Source organism: Colletotrichum navitas (assembly GCF_030913465.1).
Source record: "Colletotrichum navitas strain CBS 125086 chromosome Unknown LY79scaffold_187, whole genome shotgun sequence".
NCBI classification, from domain to species: Eukaryota; Fungi; Ascomycota; class Sordariomycetes; order Glomerellales; family Glomerellaceae; genus Colletotrichum; species Colletotrichum navitas.
In genome coordinates, this window is record NW_026850733.1 from 13021 (window position 1) to 31343 (window position 18323).

At 56.5% G+C, this 18323-nt stretch overlaps 3 protein-coding genes across 3 annotated transcripts; all 3 read left to right on the forward strand.

The window, feature by feature from the left end:
• Positions 1-163: 163 nt before the first annotated feature.
• Positions 164-1301, forward strand: LY79DRAFT_644726 (nicotinamide N-methyltransferase; the record flags this gene model as incomplete). The annotated part of the gene is made up of 2 exons (XM_060562428.1): positions 164-199; positions 257-1301. Exon 2 carries the CDS (start codon positions 435-437, stop codon positions 1299-1301), a length of 867 nt encoding a protein of 288 aa, XP_060407098.1. The 5' UTR covers positions 164-199; positions 257-434.
• A 6889-nt stretch (positions 1302-8190) lies between these two features.
• Positions 8191-11458, forward strand: LY79DRAFT_530146 (uncharacterized protein; the record flags this gene model as incomplete). Its single annotated transcript, XM_060556155.1, has 5 exons — positions 8191-8315; positions 8506-8601; positions 8867-10003; positions 10055-11001; positions 11058-11458. 5 exons carry the CDS (start codon positions 8191-8193, stop codon positions 11456-11458), a joined length of 2706 nt encoding a protein of 901 aa, XP_060407099.1.
• Positions 11459-14642: 3184 nt separating this feature from the next.
• LY79DRAFT_573280 (uncharacterized protein) lies at positions 14643-16600 on the forward strand. The gene is made up of 5 exons (XM_060559454.1): positions 14643-15318; positions 15373-15542; positions 15610-15909; positions 15983-16123; positions 16171-16600. Exons 1-5 carry the CDS (start codon positions 14781-14783, stop codon positions 16348-16350), a joined length of 1329 nt encoding a protein of 442 aa, XP_060407100.1. The 5' UTR covers positions 14643-14780; the 3' UTR covers positions 16351-16600.
• The last annotated feature ends 1723 nt before the right edge of the window (positions 16601-18323 follow it).

Below are 18323 nucleotides of genomic sequence, written 5' to 3' on the forward strand. Positions count from 1 at the left end.
GCCCGACGAAAGCCGCACTGTACTACACGTGTGTTTGAACTACGTACGATACAGTGTCGACCGACAAAACCGACTCTGCACTGTACCCACAACTTCACAGCATCGCAGAAGAAGAAAAAAAGAAAAGGAAAAAAAAAAAAACCCGGTAGCAAAAAAATTGCGACTCATCCTCTCTCTCTCTCACCCCGCACCCGTTCAGGTAAGTCGGCTCCTCTCAAGATCGGAACTCTCAACGGCCTCTGAAAAACTACTACAGAACTCTTTTAACCCCGGAAGGACTTGTAACAAAAAAAAAAAAAATTTCACCTAAAAAGAGGCCTCAGTTGTCGGGGAGGTGTTCTCACTCTTGCTTCAGAACCGACCCCGCCATTGCATCTGCCCCTCCTCACCAACGTCCCCAAGTCGTCCACCTCGGAACAAGTTTCCCACAAGCAATGAGCCCCGTCAGCGACGTCGCCGACGGCGACACGGGGGACCTCTTCGCCGACCCGGAGGACTACTACCCGCCCACGCCGCCGCCCACGACGCAAACCCACACGCTGTCGTCGGGCCGCGTGCTCACGCTCCACCTCGTGGGCTACTCGCCGACCGAGGCGCACCACCTCTGGAACGGCAGCCGCGTCGTCTCGGACTACTTCGAAGCGGACCCGAGCCGCGTCCGAGGCCGGACGGTGCTCGAGCTCGGCGCCGGCGCCGGCCTGCCGTCGCTGACGGCGGGCATCCTGGGGGCGAGGCGCGTCGTGGTGTCGGACTTCCCCGACGCCGACATCGTGCAGACGATGCAGAAGAACGTCGACGAGGCGGGCGACCTGGAGGGCGTCGTCGTGCCGAGGGGGTACGTCTGGGGCGCCGACGTGGCGCCGCTGCTGGAGGTCCTCGCCGAACCGGAGCCGGAGCCGGAGCCGGAACCGGAGCCGGCGGGTGGTGGCGAGCAGACGACGACGACGACGACGACGGTAAGGGCGACGGGGAGGAGGAGGAGGAGGTTCGACGTGCTGGTGCTGGCGGACCTGCTGTTCCGGCACTCGGAGCACGGCAAGCTCGTCGACACGATCTGGAACGCGCTGGCGCGGGAGAGGGGCGCCGTGGCGTACGTCTTCTTCACGTCGTACCGGCCGTGGCTGCGGCACAAGGACCTCGCCTTCTTCGACGTGGCGCGGGAGAGGGGGTTCCTGGTGGAGCAGGTGCTGGAGAGGAAGATGGAGAAGCCGCTGTTCGAGGGGGACCCGGGCGACGTCGAGGTGCAGAAGACGGTGAGCGGCTTCGAGGTGCGGTGGCCGGAGGAGCTGCTGGAGGGCTGAGAGGTGTTCGGGAGAAAGGGAGGGGGAGGGGGAGGGTTGCGATCATGCTTGGAGGGGGTCAGACTTGAGAGGCTCCTTTCTTTTCTTCTTCTTCTTTTTTTCTAAATCGAGTTATAAAAAGAGAAAGGGCATGGATAGGTTCATGAGCGTTCGGCATTTGGGAGGGCATCGGTTTGGCATCTAGGACGATGGCACAGCAAGGAAAACAGCGCAAGGCGGGCGGTGGATGGAGGGGGGCCTCGTAGCCGAGGATAACACACCTCCTGGGCTGGGATGCGGTTTATTCAGGCGACGGGATCCTGTCACGCAAGGGACTGGCGGCGGAGGGTGGGAAATAGACTACTAGAGAAGGGGGAATATCTGCCATTCACTGGAATACCAGGTGATATCGGGCATTGCCCAGTTATTTTGTTTTGCCTCCCTCCCGGCGACTCGGCGACGCAGTGAGTCCTGTATTTCGCCTCGACGAGTCCACCTTTGCTCTCCGTTTTGTCTTTCTTGGGCATAGCTGGGAAGGACGACGAGCTTATGCTGGAGCCGGCGTAACCTTGGGCACAACAGAAAACCAAGCCCCGAACTTCACTCCTCTACCTGTGAGACCGATTCTTTTCCTGGCTCGTGCCGTGGGCATCGGCCCCGTCCCGTCCAATGGTACCGTTTGTACACTGCATGGCCCCGAGTTCTATAGGAGAGCCGGTCGGTTACTTGGAAGAGATGCCAGATTTTCTTATGATTCGGACGGAAACATTTCTAGCGCCGAGGTCACGAGTCCCGCCTTCTGTGTGGCAAAGATAGGAGAGATGCCCCGTCTTGAAGTGCCGGTCTGCATATAACCAGCCACCAGCCGGCAATGCCAAAGAGCCAAGGAGCTAGTGATTAGGGGCCAGAAACGAATGAGAAATACGGGGAAAGAGTTCCTTATACCAAGCGATGTCACCAGAAAACTGGCCACTTGGATCGAGTCAGATACGTCGAACAAGTTATGTTCGGGCTCAGTGTTTACCCGAACACTACAGCCACAGCTGCAGGAGTCTTCTTTTGCTAAAAAGGGCTACCGATATCAGCAGGTGCCGGGTAGCTCAAACGCTTCCTTGTCCGCCGATGGTTCAACCAGTGACCAACGAGTCGATGGAACCCGCTCCATTCAAGACCCAGTACCATTTGTTGCGACCAGCAGAGATGCTAGCCACCTGATATATAAGTGAAGCAGTGCCGAATTAGGCTATTCCTGGAAGCCCGTCAGCAGACCATGTAGACAATCGCCCGTTACATCGCTCGCATTGCGGTTCCGTAGGCGTCTTGGCATCGGAGGAGTTGTACCGACACGGGAAGCCACCGTTATCGCATCTCAACATTCGCGGCGCGACGCCATGGGCTTCTTCTACCAGCCAACGGCAGCTCCTCCCTGGCGCGGACAGTACGGCAAGGGTACGTATGTTCCGGCAACAGTGGGAAATCTGATGATCCGGTCGAGTGGTTCAGCCAAGACGAACGGCGGTCTTGAGGGTGCTACATGTCCGAACCGTCGGTGGTAGTGTCGCAGTGAGGTTGGACGGGCTGTAATCGTTGGGGAAGAGTTTCTTGTGCTCACGGGGGGTCGGGAAGACGCATGCCGAGTTGAGTAGCGAACGGGAGGGGGATTTGACGCGGGAACCAAACCCGCGTCCGAAGCAGATGTTTTTGTGCGTCGCCAATATAATCATCGGCGGGGAAGAAAGAAGGCGGCCCTTATCTCGTCCTTGCTGCCGTGGAAAACGCCCGAATGTCTTCACATGGAGCATAAGCCGATGGAGAGGCCCCTAGAGCCACAGCAACCCCCACGGACTGCTCGAGGCTGGGGACAAGGAGACGCCCGAAGAGGAGATGGAGATAGCATTCGGAGTGATGACGGATTGGGAATGGGCTGGATGCAACGCCAAAAGGAGCGTGGCCCTGCTTGATGTTGGAGCCGAGGTCAGGTCCCACGTCACTCAAACGGCTTTCTATCTGAACTGGCGTTGACAAGCCTTGGCCATTGGGGGGCTATGGACGTGTGATGGCTGCAGGAGACTTGAGGGGTTGTTTACACAAGGACGTGGGGTGGAGAGAAGACGGCAGCAAGCAGGGATAGGAAGATGGAACGTGCTCTCTGACTACAGACCAGGGAAGGAAACGATGAAAAAGATTAAGGCAAACGCATGAGCGTGTCTTTCCGGCGCACCTTATCGTGGTCATGGATGTTGTGTGTGTGAGTTTGTTTCTGGCCAGAGTGTGAAGTGTGAGCTTGTGAAGTGAAGTAAGTGAAGTGAGGTACATACAGGTAGGTAGGGTACCGGTAGTAGGGTAGGTAGGTACTCCGTACACCTCAGGAGCCGTACCTACCTACCTTGTCTGTGGAATGTGCAAACGGGGAAAATGGAGAAGGAAAATCCGAACCGGGGGAGAGGGGTTGTGTGGAGCACATACTACGTACACCATAGTGGGGCCAGGTTTTTTGTTTTCTTGCTTCAAAATTACCCCACACTTTGCACCTTGGAGGCAGGTGCCTCTCTGAGTGTGAGTACTCCGTACCTACCTAAGGGATCGCTGTTTCCGTTCCCGTTTCCCGCAATTGCTCCTGCCGCAACAGGCTCGGGGCTTTCCTGCATCTTGTCGTCTGGGTCCGACGCGTGCCTGCCTCTGCATCCACGAAGTGCTATCCGCCTGCCGCCTGCCGCCTGCCGCCTTCCAATACAGGGCAGGCTCTCCCCATCTACTCTCGCCCACCATTCATCGTCCACCCACATCACAAACGACAGCAAAACCGGATCCCCCATCCCCCCGTTTGCCCGCTGCGTGTTGCAGCCATCGGGAATTTTCCTGACATTGGCTTGAAGATGGGATGTCACGTCCAAGGGGTCAATGTACCGTGTGGTGTGGTGTGGTGTGGTGTAGGGGCCCAGAAGACTCGACTGCAATTTCCCGCCACCCACAACGCCTTGTTACATGGCTATTGCGTTGAGGGTGGCCATTTGCGGATGAAATGGGGTGGTTGATTGAGAAGGAGAGAGCAGAGCGGCGCGGCACAGTTGTTTCACGACGACGACGACGACGACGAGCGTTGTAACACAAAAGACGAGAGGAAGCGTTGGACGTGTGCACCTGTGCCTCACCCGGCTGCAACTCTTGTGCGCGCTCCATATGAATGCCGAGACCCGACATCAATCTGAACCGGCCAACAAACCTAGGTAGCGAAGTTACGCGCCATGGACGTGTTTGGGCTCTTTGTCATTTATGCAGTGACTGCTGATGGCCTTGCCATTCTGGGGAGGGGGGGTTCCTCGGGGATTTTTGCGTTTGCCCAAACCCCTCCCCTCTCTCTGCGCTTCATCAAGCTCCCAGTCCATTCCAGTGCGAGTCTCGGCCTCCGCATTTGGAGACCAAGGGACGTTGTCAAGGAGGTACAATGATAGTGCCCGCATTTGGAGACGTGGAGTCATGTTAGCTTCTGATTTCCTCCCATGGCAAACTACAAACCGACAAGAAGCGCCAACCACGAGAAGAGGCATACCGAGCTTCGCCTTATTCCGCCCTATCTGACAGCGGCGGCGTTGAAGCTGAAGCTGATATGGGCCTTGTCGTCAGGGACTCATCCATCGGCTCTTGTCGACCCCGACCCCCCGACTCGCTCTTGTGGTTTCTCCAAAAAGGGGACGAGCGCGCGGTTCGTTAGCCGAAGCGGCCATCTCGCCTGGACAAGGGGGGGGGGGGGGGGGGGGTTTCCCTGACACGATTGGCCGTTATAGCAAGGCTGTCATTGGTGCGTCTTTGAGACCTGGACGTTTACGGAGTACTCGTCTTCCCCCCCCGGCGCCCCCGCTGTGCCCTCTGACCCTGGAAGATGGGCGATGGGAGCTTGTCTTGCCGTAATATGGATGCAGAGGGCAGAGTTTTTGGCGTGCGACGGAAGAGCGGAAGTGAGGAGAAAGGAAGAGGCCGAGCAGGGGGGAGCATCATCAAGTGTTTACATAGTATAAATATGGCCAAACCTTGAGAGATGGGATGGAGACTACCTATGTACAAAGTAGGTAGTGCTTACCCTCTACGTGTATGCTATGCTATGCTAAGCTATGCTATGCTAAGCTATGCTATGCTGTGCGGTGCTGTGCGGTGCTGTACTGCGCTGTGTTTTGAGCTTCACGACCCCTTATCGGCATCGGCATCGGCGTCATCGTCATTTTCCATCTCCGAGCCCTTGCCGACGAGGAATGATTTCATGGCCGGTTTCCCATTGGCACCGCGCCGCGAAGCTCCCTCCCCCTCACCACCGTGACCACATGCAACCCTGTTGCGGTGTGTTCAGGCATGTTGAGCAGGGCTGCTCCTGGGAAGATTGGCTCAAGCGTTGGGTGCACGTATACCTGGCTAGACGGTCTGGACAAGGTACTTTCCGCGGGGGACTCCACCGGAAAGGTACCTCACACATGTCAACCCCAAAGTCACCCACCCCCCGTTTCCCAGACAGACAGACAGACAGACTGGACAGACAAAAGAGGAGCAGGACAGAAGAAGCCTCAGTCAGGGCTTGCTTCCAGGCTGTTTTGCCATGCTCCAAAGTGTCTCGTCGGGATGTCGCTCGAGTCCGCCATTAGAAGGCATGTTTATTTTCCTGTTTGGCCGCATTATCTTGCCGTGCCTTGCCTCGCCTCACCTCACCTAGCAGGTGTATGTACGGTATGTACGGATACGGTATGTACGTATGTACGTATGTACGTATGTATATCCAAGGTACTTTGGGTTGTGTGCGTGTCGGGCAGTAGGACGCGTACACGTACCCGTCAGCATAGGTAGGTAGGTAGGTAGGTAGGTAGGTAGGTAGGTAGGTACACTACCCAGAAACGGCTGCTTCTCCAATGCGGAGAGAGAGGAGACAACCCCAGACCCCAGATTCCTTACCTGGATTTCCCCCCATTCAACGGAAGCCAATTCTTTCTCTCCTCATCACTCTCTCCACCTTTTCCCACCCATCACGACCACGACGACCACCTCACCTCACCTCACCTCGCCTCCCAGGCGCACCCCGCCCGGCTGTCCATATCCACATTCACGTCCGCGTCCGCGTCCGCGTCCACGTCCATCATCTCGTCGCATCACCTTTTTCTCCGCCCCCCCTCCTTCGCCATACCCTACCCGCCTCCTCCACACGCCGCCGCACCGGTTCTCTAGACCTGGCCTGGCCTGCCCTGGCCTGACCTCACCCACCTCCTCTCCATCTCCGAGGCGGCTTCCTTCCGCACGCCGCTCTCTTGCCCACGACACATGTGAAGCATTGACGTTGCATTCCAAGGCGGCTTCCTCCGTTGATCCTCCACGACACATAATCGAAACTCTGTCGCTCCTGGGCAGCAGGGCAACCGAAGCGCCGGCTCTCTCATTCTCACCCTTACCTTACTCTTGCTCTGGTCTCTTGTCTCGTCCTCACGCGACCATCTTGCAAACCCTTTGCGCCGCGCACACCAACATATACTCTCACCCACACCCGCCTGCTCCCATCTACGACGTCTGCAAGTCAAGTCTACCCCGAACGCCATTGCAGCGCCGCACCGGTCGATCTTGCCCTGCTTCTCCGCCCATCCCAGCATCCCGCCGTCGTCTACTTCGTCGTCGCACGGCGCGCCGCAGACAGCCGAGATTCCCGTGTTTCCCCTCTTCAGCCCATCCCCGACCAGCTCTCAGCTGCTCCCACCACCCGCGCAAGTACCAAGCTTCCAGATAGCTACCGCTACCTACCTCCCTACCTACTCCAGCCGATTCCTCCACCTCGCCTTACCTCACATTCGGCTCCTGAGGTACGGCCGCACCTCGCACCGTTTCTCCTTGTCTCGCTGCTCTGCCTGCTGCCGCCCTCCACCTCCGCTCTCGAGTTCCACATCGCTCAGAGCCTGGGTCGCCCATCCATTCGAATCTCTCCTCTCCTGTCTGTCTGTCTGTCTGTCCTCTCCTGCTGTACACTCCTCTCCTCATTCATCCATCCATCCATCCACCCATCCACCCACCCAACCTATCCGCCTCCTCTTTCTGTCTCCTCATCTCCATCAATTCCCCGCCTTTTTGCTCTCCCACCCCCTCCCTGCCATCTATCTACCTCGACCTCGCTGCCACTTTATCCAAGGGTGCTGTTGTTTGAGCCGACCGAGTACCTACAGTTAGTTCACGCTCCAATCCTCGCATGCATGCTTGTTTTTTGTGTCCTTTACCCCCGACGCCCAAACATCCAGACACGTTTGCCGCGACCTCCAACCGCGCACTTCCCTTTCATACTCGTCCTCAATCAGCCTGTATCCCTCGTGTCACTTGCCGCCGTGACGTGACACCAGTTCTTGTCCTCTTCCCCAACTCTACTCATCCGCATCCTCACATCTTGCCCACCCTGCTGCCACCGCCGGGGCATCCCGTTCCGAATCCCTACTTCTCGCTCCGTTCGCGCATTTCTTGCATGCTTCGTACCAACGCCCGAGATCACAGTCACTTGCAAACGCCAAACGCCACCGTTCGTGGACGCTTATGCTTGCCCTCATCCCGACGAGAGGCATCTGGATCAGACTTGCTTACCCGGGGGGCTTGCATGGAAAAAGACTAGACGAGGGGGCACCAGAGAAGGTCTTGGCCGCCGTATTCGTACCATACTCCTTGACGAGAGCTTGAAAAAACCTCCATTCCCTTCCGACAGTCTTCAGATCGATACACGGCGCACCACACCGCAAGGTATCCCTCTCGAGCCCAACTCTGCTCCTCCTTCCTTCTCCATTTCCCCCACTTTCTTGTGCTGTGTGGCCTCCGAGGAGGCCCTCGACCTGTCTAGACCTATCCGAGCACACAGTACCCTTCCTTCCCTACCCTTCCTTCCCGAGAGGGCAGGGCTCTCACGCAGATGCTCCCTCTCCAGTCTATAGAGGGCATGCCTCCTCACGGAGCCTCTGCCGCTGGGGAGAATGGAGAGACCCGGCAGCAGAAGCCCAAGACGTTGCCGTGCAAGTATTGCAGCAAACGCTTCAGGTGAGTTGTCCCCCTCCCCCCCCCCTTGTTCAAGTCACCCCTCCCCCACCCCAATTTGGTTGACATTTGCCCTACATTGGCTCTCTCTCTCTCTCTCTCTCTCTCTCTCTCGCACACACACACACACACACACTCTCTCTCTCTCTCTCTCTGGACCTTGCTTCTCGCTCACATTGCTTTTACATTTTAGGCGTGTGGAGCATGTTCAAAGACACGAAAGGACGCACACCAAAGAGAAGCCTTTCGCCTGCGGTTGGGCTCGCTGTGGGAAAACATTCGGACGACGGTGAGTCTATCAACCTTGCCCCCCCGGCCATTCATCATTTTGCCATTCTGCCCAAGTACCTACACCTAACCTACCACACGTCGACACCACATGCCGTCGCCTCACACACGTACCACACCACCCCAGCTTGCTTTATCCCAAGACTCTTCCCCCGTCCCAGCCTCCGACGCTAGACACCACCTCTTCTCTATTCTTAATGCTCACTAGTATCACGGCCAACTCTCCCTTGTGTCTGACTTTAGGAATATGCTTACATGGACATCAGTGATCTACTCGTCCGCCATGAGAAGCTCGTTCACCTTAACGAGGGTAGCAAGGAGAACAACCGCCCGAGGAAGACCTCGTCCAGCACCCACAATCCGCCGTCTTCCTCGGAGAGCCATGTTGAGCATGAGATGCTCGGCGTCCAACGCCCGCCCCAGCCCCACTATCACCAGGAGTCGATAACGCCCGTGGCGTCTACCATGGCTCCCGGTCCTCGCATGTCGGGCACGGCTCGTGCCGCTGCCTGCAACCTCGATTTGCTCTCTGATGCTGCTCTGGCCAGCGAAGTAAACCCTATGCAGCAGCCTATGATGCCGGATATGGGACGTCCGCCTTCAGATCACGCGAGGATCAAGTCCTATGACGAGTCCATGGGGTATCATGAGCGTCCGCGGGAGGACCAGAACATGCTGGCGCCTGGGTACGCTCCCCAGCCCCAGGCCGCGCCTTACGACGACTACCATATCTTCCTCGACGACTTTGCGCCTTCGCATTACCTCCCACCCCCGTATGAGTCTGACCAGCAGATGGGCGGTCTGTGGCCGCGGTCCGGCGACATGCATCATCGTGGACCGTCTAAGCCATCATCACAGTTTCCCTCGCGATTTCCTTCGGTCCAGCCCGACGGGAGGGAGGCGGTGGAGGGCGGCCCACGGAGCCACGAGGAGTTGACAAGAGCGCCACTTCGCATATCCGCTGCCGACCATACCGTGATCAAGAACAGGCTGGAAGAGTTTTCGTCCGTCATCCCCAACGACTTCGTCTTCCCGTCTCGCCATACTCTCACTCGCTTCTTGGAGGGCTACATCAGCGGCTTCCATGAATACCTCCCGTTTCTTCACATTCCTACTCTGACACCCGCCGAAATGGCACCCGAGCTTCTCCTTGCGATTCTGGCCGTTGGCGCTCAGTATCGATTCGAAAGTCACCGAGGTCACGCTTTATGGTATGCCGCCAAGGCTGTTGCGCTTGAACAAATTCGACGGCGGCATAGTCACGAAGTGCATGCCCTGCTCCCGACACCAGCTGCGTACAGCCCGCACTCGACGCGACCCTCCCCGACCTCTGGCTTCCGTCACACCTTTGCTTCGGCCCAACAAGATCGCCCGATGACTCAAGACACCCACCGAGAGCCTTTGTAAGCGCATCATCTGTTTATGCGCCATCAGCACACTAACCTTTTGAACAGCTCGCCGAATACGCCACAAGCCCGACTTGAGACGACCCAAGCCGTCCTTCTACTTTTCGCAGTAGGGCTCTGGGGAGCCAAAGCCATCTTGCACGAGGCTCTGTCCCTGCAGAGCCACCTCGCCATGCTGGTACGCGAAGAGGGTCTGGTCGCCGAGTCCGGTCCGGCCGTCGCGCCAGATTGGGAGACTTGGATCCGACTCGAAGGGGCTACGCGGACAAAGCTCATAGCATACTGCTTCTTCAACCTCTGCAGTATCGCGTACAATGTGCCGCCCCTTATCCTTACATCGGAACTCGGCCTCTTCTTGCCCTCTCCATCCCGGCTGTGGAGGGCCGAGTCAGCATGGCAGTGGCAGGAAGACCGGCAAAATTACCCGTCCGCCGAGATCACCGTCCACGACGCCTTCTCTAGGGTCTTGACGACCTCGCCCCAGGGCCTGCCTCCGCACATGTCGTCCCTCGGAAATTACGTCCTGATCCACGCTTTGCTGCAGCATATATACCTGTTGAAGCAAACCTCCTTCGCGCTGAGCTCGCCGTTCGGGCCCCAGAGAGGCCTGAAGCCGGAGGACGTTGAAGAGGTCACCGCGGCGCTGCGGATCTGGCAGGTCAGTTTCGAACATCGACACCAGTTACGTGCGGCCGATGCAGGGCACGTGGGCAACAGCGACTCGTTCCCAGGTGGCCCGGTAGCTTTCAACTCGACTGCTCTCTTACGTCTGGCGTACATTCGCCTGTACACGGAGATCCCGCCTGGAAGGTGCCTCGAAACCCGGGATCATATGCTGGTCGCTTCGTCGCTGAGCGGCATGCCCCTTCTGGTTCGTACCTTGAGGCTGCACAGAGCCGTGTTCCAGGCTATCCATGCCCTGTCCATGTTGGTCAAGGCCGGTGTCAACTACGTTGCGAGGACAAAGAGCCTGGAATGGAGCATCCAGCACGCCTGTAAGTACCCTTCCAAGCTGACACGGCTTCCGCTTGCTAACTCGGGCTGTTTGCAGTGTGCAACTTTGAATGTGCCATCCTGTTATCCAAGTGGCTTCTCACCCTCGCGTCGATCGGGCCGAACGATCCGCCTGCGACACCCGAAGAGAAGAATCTTCTGCAGTCGGTTAGGAGGATGCTCGACGAGACGGAGTTCGCCGTGCCCATTGATCCATCCCTGGGCGGGCCCGCAGCCGGGCAGCCTGCCAGCAGCGAGGTGTCTGCCAACGACAGCACGCGGCTAAGGCAGCTGGCCGCGGCGGTCATCAGGCTCTGGGCGGAGACTTTCAAGGGCTCTCACATTTTCGAGATGGTCAGGGTCATGGGCTCGAGTCTGGATGGGTATGCCGATTTGGTCGAGAAGCCCCGAGACAGGACGCCTCTAGGCCGCATCGCCCATGATCCCAGCCTCGGGTGACGGGCCCGGGTAGCAGATGACTACACCTAATACCGGATAATCGGACCTCGCAGATTGTGCAGTTGCTCGAAGGGGGGCAAGGGGCAGGGCACGTCGCTGGTGATTAACAAAGCTCAACCGTTTGATGCAAAGAAACGCCATTTTCTCCCGATTCGGTTGCTCGCAGCCCAATTCTGTGCCTTGAAAAGCTCTGTTCGGTATGGGCCCCGGTCCCCGTCTCGAAAGGGACGGTATCGTAACGGCGTGGTCAAGACGACTCGTTGCGTTTTCGTATGCGTGAGGGGTAAAAAGCTGGCCCAACGCCCAGAAGAAGCATTTGAAGTTGTGTAGCTAAGAGAGGGCGAGAGAGTAAATTGAGGGTCTGGTGTGTCGTTAGCTTCCCCCGCCCTCAGACGTTGGAGAGAGACCAAAGTCGGGATCTCGGGGCGTCGAGCCGGCGCGGAGTACCAACAGACAGGCAACGGCTACGTGGCATTGAGTGCTCAGAGACGAAGCAGGGGGAAACGTCTGGCGCGGCGCTTCTCGTGCACGTTTCGACGTATCTCGTCAGGCAGCAAAAGAAAGGGTCGGAGAATAGTGGTGGTACCGGTAGTGGGCTTTTTGTTTTTTTGCTCTTGCTTTTTCGTGCTTGTCAATTTATTGGTCCGGGTCAGCTTACCCACCGGTTTCGAGAGGCCGCATCTCGGCCGATTTGGGTTTGTTGACGTTCCGCTTTTGGATAGGGGATGGATGGATGGATGGGTGGGATTGATGTAGCCGCCACCTCAGCAGCACCAGCTGCTGCGGCCACGGCGGACGACGACGACGGTGACGCGATATGCGTACTGAGACCGAATCGGCGTTGACAGGCTCTAAATGAATAATGACAAAAATAACGGGTTGACCATCTCGTATGTATGGGGGTGCTTGCAGGAGGTGCCTGGGCGTCATCGATGCCCGGGCCTAGAACTCCACCGACAGCGCGTGGAGCCGTTAGTGAGCCCAGACCCGGAAAAAAGAAAAGGAAGAAAAAAAAAAGTCGAGGTTGCTCGTAGAGCAGCATGACGAGCAATGAGGGACAGGGATATGTGACTTGGGATGTGCCACCCGAGGAGGGAGAATATGGGGATTTTCCTTGATAGGCCGGGTCGCAGAACCTGTGCTGGATGTGGTTGACGTTTTTGATATCGCCAAGATCGGGCGCTGTCAGGTCACCGGAGGGATTCTCCCGTACGGAGCTATTCTCGGAGGAGTATGCTAGGCACTCACTCTCTTACGGTTCTTGTCCTACTTTTTGAAGCCAGGGGGGCTTTCATGTTGGGAATCACTCGAGAGCTGAATGGCGCGATTGCTTGGGTGAGGGTTACACACACACACACACACACACACACTCACACACACACACTCACACACACACACTCACACACACACACACACTCTCTCTCTCTCTCTCTCTATACGCCACTGTCGATGGGCAGACCTGTGGGAGATGCCATTGGTGCCGGGCAATGCCCCCTTTCGATTTAAAAACTCACGTATTTGGGGCCCGGGTTTTCGCCTTTCCCACATACATATACAACGCCGCGGTGGTATCTTCTGTTCGGTTCGGGGCGGTTTTCTTTCATTTTGCAAAATACATAAAAAAACAATAAGAAAAATATGGTAACTGCGGAGGGTGGGGTGTCCGTTGCGGCTTTCTGCCTTTCCATGATACCAAGGCCGCATGTCTTATCGCTGCCAACGGTCTTGTTGGTGGGGAAGGGAATGCCATGGCTTGCTCAAGGACCCTGGATTGATGAGAAGGCGCTCACGTATGATGATTTGCTTTCAGACAGCGGCCCCCTCTTGCGGAAGACGCTCTCCTAGCGGATGGGACTTAGTAACGACGCCAGGCGAGGTTCCGAGGTTCTGCGGAGGAGCGCCAAGAAGGCGGTTGGCGGCTGCGGCGGCAGTTTGGGAGGTAGAGGGAAGACGATGGTGGCGACGGTGGCGGTGGCGTGGTCGAAGTCTTGTCCGACCAACAAGGTTGGAACAAAGCTGGCGTTGGCGGCAGCGGTGGTGATTGATGCTACTTCAGCAAATACATCAATGACAAAACGTATCATCACAGCTTCTGGGGAGAAGCTGGCCTCTCACCCAGGCACAGTCCAGTTGTAGGCGGAGGTACGGCTAACGGCCCTCTCGTGGGGCTTGCGCCTTTGGCCCCTTTTTTCCTTCTTCCGTCCCGTCTTCCATCCCCCCGTCCTACCTTTCGTCCTACCTCTTTTCAGACATAAGCTGGCCTCAACTCAGAAGACCATCGTTAGTGGATTAACGACCGCAATCAGCCAACAGGTCTATGTTTGAGGGTAACTTGCAGATTAGTTTCAACGGGTCCCTCATCGCCGGTGCTCGTGTATTCACTGTCTGCCGTTTGCAGCAAGACGGAGAGCCGGACAGTACCAGGACTAATGGACTGCAAGCCTTGAACAATGATCCTCCTCACATCGACAGCAGTCTCTGGCATCTTTGATATATCTTCCCTGAGGGATGGCTACGATACCCCTCACGCCGCTCCGAACATGTATCGCAAGGATAAGGAAAGGCGCAGGCCTCCGCAAGGCTCCATTTAATAGGTCCCACGCGGATCCACTCGCTTTGAGAGTCTTACGATCCGAGGAGGGTTTTCTTTACCGGGTATCCGAGGTGAGGCGGCAAGTATACCTACGTTTAGAAGTGAGAGATGGCTGCTGTCTCTTCGCGGCTGCTTCGATCGGGGGCCAAGAATCTCTGGCTTGTTCGGTTCGAGAGAATGACTAGAAAATGCAGCTCCCGCGTATGCTTCACTTTACAGTCAAGAGTGAGGTCCTATCTATATTAAAACATGAGACATACAAGAACCAGGGTGCGCCAGATTACATGCATGGCCCGGAGTCTCGGTGCCGGTGTACAGCTGGGTGTCTCCTCAAAGGTCCTATCCGCGCTACAAAAGGCATATTTGCCGCAGAGTTTGTCTTTCCGTCCCAAGATTCGTTGAATCGGGAGCGGCTTGAGTGTAGCATGAAATCCTGTCTGTGTATATCGGAGGTGCATTTCTTCTTGATCAAGACACCGACGTTCCCCAGACCTGATGGGCGATGGCAGGATCCGAGCACGTGTAAGGTCATGTGACTTCGCGTTCATCTGCGTCAAGTCTGTCGCGTCTGTCCCCGCGATCCACTGGGCCCGATGACGCACTACAACATTGGGGACAATACCAAGGTTTGACCAAGACCAACCAAAATCGCATGAACCAACGCTTGGCTGGACTGCGACACGCTCTTCTCAGATCGATTGAAGGAATTCTTGCAAGGGCACATCCAAAATGCCGGCCCGGAAACGCCGTGCGACGTCGCCGCCTGCGGAGGTCGAGAACGAAACCCGCCGGCGGTCCCGGCGCATCTCGAGCACGCCGAAGAAGAGCAAGTACTTTGACGGAAGCGATGCCGATGAAGGATTTTATGGCGACGCAAAGCTCGAGGATGAGGCCGATGAGCCTGGGAGCGAGGCCGACGAGGAGGAGGAAGTGGAGCCGCCCAAGAAGCGTGGGCGGGGACGGCCGAAGGGTCAAGCCGCCAAACCCAAGGCCAAGCCACAGCCAAAGGCTGCAAAGGCCAAGGCTTTGAAGAAGCAGAAGATTGAGGAAGTTGAAGATAACTACCAAGATGAGCAGCCTGACGAGGATGACGACGAGGATGACGACGAGGGAGATGATTTCGAGGGCGAGAGGAGGGTCACCATCATCCCGCTCGAAAAGCTCCGGCCCCTAGATGGCGTCGACTACTCTGATGAGACTGTACACAAGAACACACTCCTATTCTTGAAAGACCTGAAGTCTCATAATCAGAGGTCGTGGCTCAAGAGTATGGCTCACTCGGACTCAATCTTGACTTGGAAAAAAGCTGACACCATTATAGGCCATGACGGCGAGTATAGGCGTGCGCTTAAGGACTGGAACTCCTTCGTTGAGACCATTACGCCCAAGGTCACAGAGGTCGACTTCACCATCCCCGAGCTGCCTGCCAAGGATCTCGTCTTTCGGATTCACCGGGACATTCGCTTCAGCAAGGACCCGACCCCGTACAAGGTGCGACATGACAAATTCTTTTCAACTTGATCTTATCGTATACGTGTGTTTAACGAGAGCTTCATAGGCTCATTTCTCAGCCGCGTGGTCAAGGACAGGCAAAAAAGGCCCGTACGCTTGCTATTACATCCATCTCGAGCCGGGCTCCTGCTTCATCGGCGGCGGTCTATGGTGCCCCGAGGCATCGCATCTGCAAAAGTTGAGGGAGAGCATCGACGAACGGCCGCAGCGTTGGCGTAGGGCTTTGAACGATGAGAGGTTCAAGAGGACATTCCTACCCAAGGCCGCGAAGAAAGGGGGCGAGGAGGGAGCGTTGAAGGCGTTCGCCGAGACGAACAAGGGTAATGCGCTGAAGACGAAGCCAAAGGCAGGTTCGCTCAATGATGTTTTTCGACACAGCTCCCAAGGAGACTCGGCATTTGGCTAACTTGTGCTGGCAGGGCTATCTGGCGGACCATCGCGATATCGAACTTTTGAAGTTGCGCAACTTCACCATTAGCAAGAAGGTTGACGATCGGATCTTCACCGAAGAGGACGCCCAAGACAAGGTTTGCGAGATCATCGCAGCCATGCACCCTTTTGTAAGCCCAGAGCCCTCTCACCCCGTGGCTCGGCTGACTGGGAGCAGATCACTTTCCTGAACAGCATTGTCATGCCCGACCCCAACCTGGATGACGAAGACGACAGCGAAGATGAGGACGACGGAGACCAGGAGGAGAATGGAGATGCCGAAGAAGGCAGTAATCCCGAGGAGACGGGCGATGAAGAGGAGGAAGAAGGCAAGGATTGGAGCACGCACAAGTTTTGAGATCTGATACGAGTTGTAGCTACCTCTCGCGTGCCGATACTTTGCATACTGTTGCGTCGGAGCTGACGGGAGGATTTTGAATCTGGTTCTGGGTGGCTCGGCAGGTCGAGTCACGTTTGCGCAGGAGCAATCTGGGCAGCTGTCTCTGTGGGACCACTCGGCCTCATGAGATATGATTGTACGATACGGAATGAAGCGGTTAGAAAACCCAAAAACCGAGGACCGAGTCTTCCAACGAGATGTTCCGCCATACTTTGCCTGAATCGAGTGCTTTGCTAGTTGCATCGCTACGGAAGGTTGTATGCACCGACCCGCGGAAAGGGAGCCCGAAGAAGTCACGTTTGGCTTGGAAGTTGACTACATGGCGATGTCCCCGAATCCAATGGCGCTTACGTTTATATTTTTGACTTATCTCGTATGCGCTTCCATCCAGCACTTCGCAGCGTGGCCCGTTAGCGACTGCTCAACGGTAGTTACGATACGATTCAAAGTTACTAGCATTAGACAAACGCAGTTGCAGCATGTTGTCGTCAGGAACTGTCGTAAAAAACGGCGCCGTTAGTTGCGGGCAGTTACCAATGTCTAGTCAGCCCGTACAGGTGGACATTTAATGATGTTATTGCTTCGTGAGGTTGGCGTTCGTGTTCCAATCATCACATCGGACTACAGCAAGCTTCACCACTTCAACAGCCCCATAATCTCTTCCGAAGCAAGGCAAAATTCCATGTTGAGCATCGAAAGCATTTTAACCCCCCTTAACCAACCCTTAATCTCTACCACAACGACCACAAGATGCATTCTCGGTCTCTCAAGAAGCTTGCCCTCCCCCCCCCCCCCCCCCCCCCCGGTTTTAGTGCCTGCTTTGCTTCGAGGGCTACCAGCGTCGACTGCTGCAGTCAGTGTGTGTGTCCCAAGGACATGCTGCTGCTCAACACAGACATCGAACATTATCAAAGTGAGCGATCCTAAAAAACTACAGGCAACCAAAGCCCGTCTTTGATGCCACGCGCCGCTACGTCGGTCTAAGCAAATCTTCGCTCCGGCAGACCTCGTTGAAGCCAAGCAACTGCCCAAGGACCTTCGTCGAGACCCATGGTATCGGTCGGCGTTGTCGGGCGGCTTCCTCTACGGCTCGGAGCGAGGAATGCGACTCGGCGAAGGTCGTCAACGCCATGCTCGCGGCCAAGGAAGGGCACGGTCGAGTACGATCAAGAAGCTCAAGACCATGGTTTGACATGCACGTCAACCAAGCCGCTGCGGCAGAAGCAGGGCACTGGTCACCCCAGGCAGGAGGCCGAGTCCGCGCTGTCCGGTATGTTCGGGAGGGGAGGCTTTCTCGGCGAGAGCAACCAGATGTGGTTGCAGATCTACGACGAGCGGTGGCTCGGGGTCCCGTCATGGCCGGTAAGATGGTGACATGTGGGCGGGGCGGCCGGAGCCAGCTCCGGCCGGATGGGGGGGAATACATGGGCGGCGTCGGCCTGGACTTAGCAGTGCACGTCTATCCCACCCTGGTTCAGATGAGTTTTGGAACAGCGCCTTTTTAATTAATTAATTGTTTTTTTATTTTTCGGTCGCATATCCTTTTGGTCACTCACTTCAAGTCTGGTTCATTCAAGGAGAAGTAAGTGCGTTGGCTGAAGCTGTCAATGGGGTGGTGCTCGCCGGCTACGCGTGACCTGGGCAGCAGTATTCTCCAAAGTCATAATTTCGTATGCTTGCCTTGTCAGAGACGACACCGGGAAGCAGATGCGTCAGACCACATTGACCCTCTGTGCCCTCGTGAGCACTACTCAATGGAAATCACCCGCGTTGGCAGTATTCAATATGTGAGCCATACTACATGTATCTGTGGTCGACAGCGACCCTCCCCTGGGGGGTATCTCCTTATGAGAGCAATCAATTCGAGACCGGCTGATGTTGAATGATCGCAACGTAAACCGCTATGTTTATTTGGAGTTCATATATACATA